Source organism: Anolis carolinensis, unplaced genomic scaffold (assembly GCF_035594765.1).
Source record: "Anolis carolinensis isolate JA03-04 unplaced genomic scaffold, rAnoCar3.1.pri scaffold_14, whole genome shotgun sequence".
NCBI classification, from domain to species: Eukaryota; Metazoa; Chordata; class Lepidosauria; order Squamata; family Dactyloidae; genus Anolis; species Anolis carolinensis.
This window is the reverse complement of record NW_026943825.1, coordinates 2,603,127-2,613,968: the sequence shown is the minus strand read 5'-3', so window position 1 is coordinate 2,613,968 and position 10,842 is coordinate 2,603,127. Positions and strand designations below refer to the sequence as shown.

Here is a 10,842-nt window from a genome sequence, read left to right as displayed (position 1 = left end):
GAGATGGGGCGGGGTATAAAAATAAAATTATTATTATTATTATTATTATTATTATTATTGGAGGGAATGCTTTTGGTGGCTCCTCAGCACTGTGGTTTATAGCTGTTTGTGGAAGTGGGGGCCTGTCTGTTTAAGTGGGCACCCCAGCCATACGTACACATGCAGATTTTCCCTTTTATTATGTCTGTGTGTGTGTGTGTGTATACAGTATAATTTACAATAATATATAATAATTATTATATTAGCAGTTCAAAAACATGCCAATGTGAGTAGATAGGTACCGCTCCGGCGGGAAGGTAACAGTCCTGCCAATGGCCACATGACCTTGGAGGTGTCTACGGACAACGCCGGCTCTTCAGCTTAGAAATGGAGATGAGCACCAACCCCCAGAGTGAGATATGACTGGACTTAACGTCAGGGGAAATCTTTATTTAACATATTGTATATACATATAATATTCATAATATTATATTGTAATATGATATACAGTAGAGTCTCACTTATCCAAGCTAAACAGGCCGGCAGAAGCTTGGATAAGCGAATATTATTATGTTGGATGATAAAGAGGGATTAAGAAAAAGCCTATTAAACATCAAATTAGGTTATGATTTTACAAGTTAAGCACCAAAACATCATGTTATACAACAAATTTGATAGAAAAAGTAGTTCAATACGCAGTAATGTTATGTTGTAATTATTATATTTATGAATTTAGCACCAAAATATCATGATATATTGAAAACATTGACTACAAAAATGGCTTGGATTATCCATAAGCTTGGATGAGCAAGGCTTGGATAAGTGAGACTCTACTGTAATAATAATAATACAATATAATAATATAATATTAATTATATATTATATTTTACATGTAATATTACTAATAATATTACAATATATAGATATAGTACAATATAGTATTTTATTGCCAGTGTTGTACTATGCTAATAATATAATATTGTATGTAAATTTAATTTGTAAGCCGCTCTGAGTCCCTTGAGAAGGGCGGGATATAAATGTATTAAATATCCGGATCGGATGCTCATGCTCTGGATAGAGGTCCTCTCATGCATTGGGTTCTCATCCTGTTTTCTATCTGGGCCCGAATGGCAGATCCTGATCAAGAACCTGAAGAACGAGATCACCAAGAAGGTGCAGGTGCCCAACTGCGACGAGATCTTCTACGCCGGGACTGGGAACCTCCTCCTGCGCGACGCCGACTCCATCACCCTCTTCGACGTCCAGCAGAAGCGGTGAGACAGGCAGGGAGCCAGGATTACTCCGCCTTCTCTCTCCTCCTCTTTTCCTTGAATGAAAATAATAATAATAATAATAATTTATACCCTGACACCATTTCTCATAGGGACCTGGGGCAGCTGACAAAATAGCACACAATGGTGCCAGACAACATATAAAATACAATAATACATCAGCATATATCAAATCTTTATATTTATATTTATAAATAGAAGCAGAGTGAGTGCCCACTGTCAGCCCCAGCTTCTGCCAACCTAGCAGTTCGAAAACATGCCAATCAATAGGTACTGCTCTGGCGGGAAGGTAACAGCGTTCCATGTAGTCTTGCCCGTGGCCACATGACCGTGGAGGTGTCTGTGGACAATGCCGGCTCTTCGGCTTAGAAATGGAGATGAGTACCAACCCCCAGAGTGAGTAGATCAATAGGTACTGCTCCGGCAGGAAGGTAACGGCGCTTCATGCAGTCCTGCCAGTGGCCACGTGACCTTGGAGGTGTCTACGGACAACGCCGGCTCTTTGGCTTAGAAATGGAGATGAGCACCAAGCCCCAGAGTGTGAGTAGATCAATAGGTACTGCTCCGGCAGGAAGGTAACGGTGCTCCATGCAGTCATGCCCATGGTCACATGACCTTAGAGGTGTCTACGGACAACGCCGGCTCTTCGGCTTAGAAATGGAGATGAGCACCAAACCCCAGAGTCAGACACGACTGGACTTAACCTCAGGGAAACCTTTACCTTTACTATATATAGTATTTTAGGATATACTCACACACAACATTCACGGTTTTCACCACCACCACGAGGATTATTTTCTTTTACATATTAATCCTTTCTAAAAAAATTTTATTTATTTACATCATTTCTATCCCGCCTTTCTTACCCGTACGGACTCAGGGTGGCTTTTTAAGACAATCCTTATAGATTTAGATACTCTCTAACGTTTGTATCCTATTTCTTATGGCCCGATCTCTAGGATGTATTCATAATATAATTCTCGACCTGGTTCCGTCTTTCTTCAACTTCCCGCATTCTGTTTTCATTATCTTTGGATTCATTTAATTTTACATCCATAATTTTTAATTCTATTTGACCCACCATAGATGGATACCATTTATTTATTGTCCACAAATTTATTTATTTAATTAATTTATTACAACATTTATATCCTGCCCTTCTCACCCAAGAGGGGACTTACAATAAAACACATATATAAAATTGTACAATGCATTGTGAATCAATTAAAAAGTTATTAAATTACATCAGACATTCATAAAAACACTTATAAAATACAGATGGGTGTTTATTTGTCTTTCCATTCCAATACTATCACCGCTTGTGTTCACTCAATTATTACTTCCTTTAATAATAATAATAATAATAATAATAATAATAATAATCAAAATAAAAATCAGCTGATGACCCAAAGTGCAGACTGTGCAAGGAAACCGATGAAACCATTGATCATATCCTCAGCTGCTGTAAGAAAATTGCACAGACAGACTACAAACAGAGGCACAACTATGTGGCCCAAATGATTCATTGGAACCTATGCCTCAAGTATCACCTCCCTGCAGTTAAGAACTGGTGGGATCACAAACCTGCAAAGGTTGTGGAAAATGAACACGCAAAGATACTGTGGGACTTCCGAATCCAGACAGACAAAGTTCTGGAACACAACACACCAGACATCACAGTTGTGGAAAAGAACAAAGTTTGGATCATTGATGTTGCCATCCCAGGTGACAGTCGCATTGAAGAAAAACAACAGGGAAAACTCAGCCGCTCTCAGGACCTCAAGATTGAACTTCAAAGACTCTGGCAGAAACCAGTGCAGGTGGTCCCAGTGGTGATGGGCACACTGGGTGCCGTGCCAAAAGATCTCAGCCGGCATTTGGAAACAATAGACATTGACAAAATTACGATCTGCCAACTGCAAAAGGCCACCTTACTGGGATCTGCACGCATCATCTGAAAATACACCACACAGTCCTAAACACTTGGGAAGTGTTTGACTTGTGATTTTGTGAAACGAAATCCAGCATATCTATCTTGTTTGCTGTGTCATACAACGTCGTTGTGTCAATAATAATAATAATAATAATAATAATAATGGTATTATAACCTGCCTCCTAGGGACATGGTTGCTCAGCAGTCAAGGCTGATAGTGGGTCTCCTTCCTCCCTCTCTCCCTTCCTTCCTTCCAACTAATGTTAATGCCTCTCCTTAGGACGTTGGCCTCGGTCAAGATCTCCAAGGTGAAGTATGTCATCTGGTCGGCTGACATGTCCCACGTGGCCCTCCTGGCCAAGCACGGTAAGCCCCCCAAACCCGTAAAGAGGGAGAACAGCTCATTCTGGGGAGAGAACGAGGGACCCCAGCTTCCCTGCTTCTGCCTTTCCCGCTATTATTATTATTATTATTATCGGCCCATATGAGTGGTCATGGCCCTCTTGCCTCTGCCCCGCAGCCATCATGATCTGCAACCGGAAGCTGGAGTCGCTCTGCAACATCCACGAAAACATCCGGGTGAAGAGCGGCGCCTGGGACGAGAGCGGCGTCTTCATCTACACCACCAGCAACCACATCAAGTACGCCGTCACCACCGGGTAAGGATTTTTTTTTTAAAAGAAATTTATTAAATTTTTTATATTCCACCGAAAGAGTGAGAACAACCAAGGTATAGAAAAGTAGGAAAAAGAGAGAAGATAAAAGTCTACATTCTACAAAAATATACCAACACACACTAAAAAAAAAATGTGGAGAAAAAAAAAGACTTCCATTCTATCTTCTTGGATAATATTTTCTTATTATTCAGTAATATTTTTTCTTGCTTAAAAAAAAAATAGCAAAATTGTCTCCCGTAATCTTCATTTTCTCAAATTATCCAGATAGTCCTGAAGATCATCCCAATTTGTTCTTTTCATTATCTTGCCTGTATTTTTCTTCAACAAAAAAGTCAATTCGTCCATGTCCTTTATTTCTCTTATCTTCTCCACCCACTCCTCAATTGGTGGGGCTGAGTGCTGTTTCCATTCTCTAGTGAAAACAATTCTGGCGGATGTTGTAATATAAGTAAAAAGTTTATCTTCTTGTTCCGTCAATTGTAAGTCTAAATCTGTAAATCCTAACCACCGGGTAAGGATTCACTCCATGGGATCTCTCTTGACAGGTGCTCATCCAGTCTCTACTTCATATATAATATATAATATTATATATAATATATAATCTATATATATAAAAGAGTAATGAAATTTCGGCCTAGGACAAAACAACAAAACTACACATCCCAGAAACACTAAACTTGGCAGCACAACCCCTCATCCATGCCTCTACGTTCATACAACAAAAAGAAAAGAAAAATAAAGTCCTAATTAGAGGGAGAGGAAGAATTGTTTTTATCCAATTGCTGCTAGTTAGAAGGCTAAGCTCCGCCCACTTGGTCTCCTAGCAACCCACTCAGCCCAGGGGACAGGCAGACTTAGGCCTCTCTTAGGCCTCTTCCACACTGCCTATAAAATACAGATTATCTGATTTTAACTGGATTATATGGCAGTGTAGACTCAAGGCCCTTCCACACAGCTATATAACCCATTTATAATCTTATATTATCTGTTTTGAACTGGATTATCAAGACTCCACACTGCCATATAATCCACTTCAGTGTGCATTTTATCCAGCTGTGTAAAAGGGGCCTCATACTTCGCCACAGCAACTCATGGCCGGGCACAGCTAGTATTATATACAATTATGTAATATATACCTATATACTCGCGTATAAGCCAACCCAAATATAAGCCGAGGCAACTAATTTTACCACAAGAAAACTGGGAAAACATTGACTCCAGTATAAGCCATGGGTTGGTAAATTTCAGAAATAAAAATAGATACCAATAAAATTACATTAATTGAGGCATCAGTAGGTTAAAGGTTTTTGAATCTTTACATAAAGCTCAAATTTAAGATAAGGCTGTCCAACTCTGATCAAATCATTATTCTCATCTTCTTCAATGTCAATGTGCTTATGTATCCTTTTAATAATAATAAAGGAAAATAAGACATGTAATAATACAGTAGAGTCTCACTTACCCAACATTCACTTATCTAACGTTCTGGATTATCCAACACATTTTTGTAGTCAATGTTTTCAGTACATCATGATACTTTGGTGCTAAATTCGTAAATACAGTAATTACTACGTAGCATTACTGCGTATTGAGCTACTTTTTCTGTCAAATTTGTTGTCTGACATGATGTTTTGGTGTTTAATTTGTAAAATCATAATCTAACTTGATGTTTAATAGGCTTTTCCTTAATCCCTCCTTATTATCCAACATATTCGCTTATCCAACATTCTGCCCGCCCGTGTATGTTGGATAAGTGGGACTCTACTGTAATAATAATAATAAATACAGGAAAATAATACATGTAATAATAAATGGAGTAAAATAATAAATGCAATAATAATAATAATAATAATAAGATCAGAGTGAAATAATAAATGTATTATTAATAATAAAAATAGAGTAAAATAAATGTAATAGTAGCAACAATAATAGAGAAAAATAATAAATGTAATAATACCAATAATAATAGAGAAAAATAATAAATAAATAATATATTCTCGAGTATAAGCTGACCGAAATATAAGCCAACCAGGACCCTCACCTGAGTATAAGACGAGGGGCTTTTTCAGTCTTAAAAAAAGGGCTGAAAAACTAGGCTTATACCCGAGTATATACAGTAATTATAGAACCATACAAACCTAGAGTCCTTCTTGACAGATCTCTGCTTAATAACAACAACAATAATAGTAATGATAATAATAATAATAATTGGAAAGTGTTCGATTTGTGATTTTGTGATAGGAAATCCAGCATATCTATCTTGTTTGCTGTGTCATAATAGAATACTACTACTACTACTACTACTACTACTAATAATAATAATAATAATAATAATAATAATAATAATAATAGATCATAGTTTTGGAATAGAGTCCAAAGAGGGCCAGGCATTCTGTCCCAATGTTCTGCCAGACAGGAAGACACAATCAAAGCCCTCCCGACAGATGGCAATTCCAAGCCTCTGCATCAAAGCCTTGGACCCTTGAAACCCATGACGAGAGACTCTCCGAGCCTTGCCATTGACCCTTGTGGGCCTTGCCCCTTCTGTCCTTCCTTGCAGGGACCACGGCATCATCCGCACCCTGGACCTGCCCATCTACGTGACGCGGGTGAAGGGCAACAACGTCTACTGCCTGGACCGGGAGTGCCGCCCCCGCGTCCTCACCATTGACCCCACGGAGTTCAAGTTCAAACTCGCCCTCATCAACCGCAAGTATGACGAGGTAAAAGCAAGGCCATGGCACACAATGGGTTGGGAATGAATGTCCCTGCCGTCCAAAAGTTGGCTTTCAAGTCACACAAATGCAAATTCATCCCCAGGAAAGCCCTCATTGAAACTCTTTGGAAGACCCCCCCCCCCCCAGAAAGGCCTATTGATTACACTATGTAACAACATTTGAAAAAGATGTACAGTAGAGTCTTGCTTATCCAACGTAAACGGGCCGACAGAACGTTGGATAAGCAAATATGTTGGATAATAAGGAGGGATTAAGGAAAAGCCTATTAAACATCAAATTAGGTTATGATTTTACAAATGAAGCACCAAAACATCATGTTAGACAACAAATTTGGCAGAAAAAGTAGTTCAATACGCAGTAATGCTATGTAGTAATTACTGTATGAATTTATGAATTTAGCACCAAAATATCACGATATATTGAAAACCTTGACTACAAAAATGTGTTGGATAATCCAGAACGTTGGATAAGCAAGTGTTAGATAAGTGAGACTCTACTGTAGTTGTCGCAGCCTTTGCACCTTATCGATGTTCCTCTCTTGTTGATTTTATTTTTAAATGAGATTATTCTTCCTGATTGCCCTTTATTTTATCCTGAGCCTTACGTTGAGCCTGTATAATTTTTGTCTATATATACAGTAGACTCTCACTTATCCAAGACTCGCTTATCCAAGCTTCTGGATTATCCAAGCCATTTTTGTAGTCAGTGTTTTCAATATGATATTTTGGTGCTAAATTCGTAAATACAGTAATGACAACATAACATTACTGCGTATTGAACTACTTTTTCTGTCAAATTTGTTGTATAACATGATGTGTTGGTGCTTAATTTGTAAAACCATAACCTAATTGGATGTTTAATAGGCTTTTCCTTAATCCCTCCTTATTATCCAACATATTCGCTTATAATAATAATAATAATAAAACTTTATTTATACCCCGCCACCATCTTCCCAACGGGGACTCGGGGCAGCTTACATGGGGCCATGCCCAGAACAATACAATATAACAAAATATAAAACAACACATCATAACACAATTAAACAATACAATAGATCATAATATACATAATACAGCACAAAATCAGAAAAGCAATAAAAACCAGGGCAGGCCACATGAACACTAAGTTAAAACTCGGGGTGAGAAAGAAATAAGAATAAAAGTTTCTGCCAGTCCATTTAGCTTATATAAGTGAGTCTCTACTGTATATTGCACTATGCTCAGACTCATTGTTCTGATAGGCTGTTTTATCCTGTTTTATGCTGTTATATGGTTTTATTGTTTATATTGGTTTTATTGTATGACTACTATATGTGACATTGGGCTTGTTCCCCATGTGAACTGCCCTGAGTCCCGCTGGGGGAGATGCGAGCGGGATATAAAAATAAAGTATTATTATTATTACTGTATATACTCGAGTATAAGCCTAGTTTTTCAGCCCTTTTTTTAAGACTGAAAAAGCCCCCTTCGGCTTATACTTGGGTGAGGGTCCTGGTTGGCTTATATTTGGGTCAGCTTATACTCGAGAATATATGGTACATTTATTATTTTTCTCTATTATTATTGGTATTATTGCATTTATTATTTTTCTCTATTATTGTTGCTACTATTACATTTATTTTACTCTATTTTTTATTATTATTAATACATTTATTATTTTACTCTATTATTATTAAAAGGATCCATAAGCACATTTACATTGAAGAAGATGAGAATAATGACTTGATCAGAGTTGGACAATCTTATCTTAAATTTGAGCTTTATGTAAATATTCAAAAACATTGAACCTACTGATGCCTCAATTAATGTAATTTTATTGGTATCTGTTTTTATTTCTGAAATTTACCACCCTCGGCTTATAATGGAGTCAATCTTTTCCCAGTTTTTTTGTGGTAAAATTAGGTGCCTCGGCTTATATCTGGGTCAGCTTATACTCGAGTATGTACGGTATTATAAAATGCATTGTCAAAGGCTTTCATGGCTGGAATCTCCAGATTGCTGTGAGTTTTCCAGGCTGTATGGCCATGTTCCAGAAGCATTCTCTCCTGGTGTTTCGCCCACATCTATGGCAGGCATCCTCAGAGGTTGTGAGGTCTGTTGGAAATGAGGCAAGTGGTGTTTATATATCTGTGGAATGATGTCCAGGGTGGGAGAAAGAACTCTTGTCGGTTTGAGGCAAGGAGAGAATATGTCCGGAACATGTCCAGAGAGCCCAGAAAACCCTCATCAACCCATTTGAAAAATGCTCTGTTCCTGGTCTGAAAGTGTTCTTTCTTGCTTGCTTGCGCAGGTGCTGCACATGGTTCGCAATGCCAAGCTGGTGGGGCAATCGATCATTGCCTACCTGCAGAAGAAGGGCTACCCGGAGGTGGCACTCCACTTTGTGAAGGACGAGAAGACGCGCTTCAGCCTGGCCCTCGAGTGCGGGAACATTGAGGTGAGCAAGAAGGGCCAAGGAGGAAGCCCCTTAACATAATTGTTTATATTGGTTGTAATGTATGACTGTTTATTATATGTGACATTGGGCTTGTTCCCCATGCGAGCCGCCCCGAGTCCCGCTGGGGGAGATGGGAGCGGGAGATAAAATAAATTATTATTATAACAGAAGGGCATGAGTGGTGCCTGGCAGGCATGGGGTTGGCCTGGATGGCCTCTGGGGATCCCTTCCAACTCTAAGATTGTATTATTATTATTATTATTATTATTATTATTATTATTATTATTATTATTATTATTATTATTTTATTATGACACAGCAAACAAGATAGATATGCTGGATTTCATATCACAAAATCACAAGTCAAACACTTCCCAAGTGTCTATTATTATTATTATTTTATTATGACACAGCAAACAAGACAGATATGCTGGATTTCGTATCACAAAACCACAAGTCGAACACTTCCCAAGTGTCTAGGACTGTGGGATGTATTATTATTATTATTTATAATAATAATAATAATAATTATTATTATTATTATTATTATTGTATGACACAGCAAACAAGATAGATATGCTGAATTTCATTTCACAAAACCACAAGTCGAACACTTCCCAAGTGTCTAGGACTGTGATGTATTTTCGGATGATGAGCACAGATCCCATTAGGGTGGCCTTTTGCAGCTGGCAGATCGTAATTTTGTCAATGTCTATTGTTTCCAAATGCCGGCTGAGATCTTTTGGCACGGCACCCAGTGTGCCCATCACCACCGGGACCACCTGCACTGGTTTCTGCCAGAGTCTTTGAAGTTCAATCTTGAGGTCCTGAGAGCGGCTGAGTTTTTCCTGTTGTTTTTCGTCAATGTGACTGTCACCTGGGATGGTGACATCAATGATCCAGACCTTGTTCTTTTCCACAACTGTGATGTCTGGTGTGTTGTGTTCCAGAACTTTGTCAGTCTGGATTCGGAAGTCCCACAGTATCTTTGCGTGCTCATTTTCCAATACTTTTGCAGGTTTGTGATCCCACCAGTTCTTTGCTGCTGGGAGGTGGGACTTGAGGCATAAGTTCCAATGGATCATTTGGGCCACACAATTGTGCCTCTGTTTGTAGTCTGTCTGTGCGATTTTCTTACAGCAGCTGAGGATATGATCAATGGTTTCGTCGGTTTCCTTGCACAATTATTATTATTATTATTATTATTATTACTATTATTATTATTATCCCTGTGTTTTTCCATGCACCTTCTGGTGTCTTGTGAGGCTGGACGGCCATGCAATGGTGCCTGGCAGATATGGAGCTGGACTGGGTGGCCTCTGGAGTTCCCTTTTTCTCTCTCTCGTCCCAGATTGCGCTGGAGGCAGCGAAGGCGCTGGACGACAAGGGCTGCTGGGAGAAGCTGGGGGAGGTGGCGCTGCTGCAGGGCAACCACCAGATCGTGGAGATGTGCTACCAGCGCACCAAGAACTTTGACCGCCTCTCCTTCCTCTACCTCATCACCGGGAACCTGGAGAAGCTGCGCAAGATGATGAAGATTGGTGCGCAGCACACCCTCATTATTATTATTATTATCATCATCATCGTTATTATGCGTCTCACCTTTCTTGCGCATGCTCACTGACCCTTCCTTCCTCCTCCTTTTTCAGCCGAAATCCGGAAGGACATGAGTGGCCATTACCAGAATGCCTTGTACCTGGGAGACGTGGCCGAGCGTGTGCGCATCCTCAAGAACTGCGGGCAGAGTGAGTCACACCCAGGAATCATAAACAATAAATAATATTCAA

General features: G+C 39.2%; 1 protein-coding gene across 1 annotated transcript in view; it reads left to right on the top strand.

Moving 5' to 3' along the window:
* Nucleotides 1–10,842, top strand: part of copa (COPI coat complex subunit alpha) — a 60,528-nt gene that overhangs the window by 29,657 nt on the left and 20,029 nt on the right. The window contains exons 15-21 of the mRNA XM_062964754.1: nucleotides 1,114–1,253; nucleotides 3,485–3,570; nucleotides 3,725–3,863; nucleotides 6,442–6,604; nucleotides 8,909–9,055; nucleotides 10,407–10,596; nucleotides 10,705–10,800. Coding sequence (XP_062820824.1) covers nucleotides 1,114–1,253; nucleotides 3,485–3,570; nucleotides 3,725–3,863; nucleotides 6,442–6,604; nucleotides 8,909–9,055; nucleotides 10,407–10,596; nucleotides 10,705–10,800 — 961 coding nt within the window. The remainder of the gene's footprint in view (nucleotides 1–1,113; nucleotides 1,254–3,484; nucleotides 3,571–3,724; nucleotides 3,864–6,441; nucleotides 6,605–8,908; nucleotides 9,056–10,406; nucleotides 10,597–10,704; nucleotides 10,801–10,842) is intronic.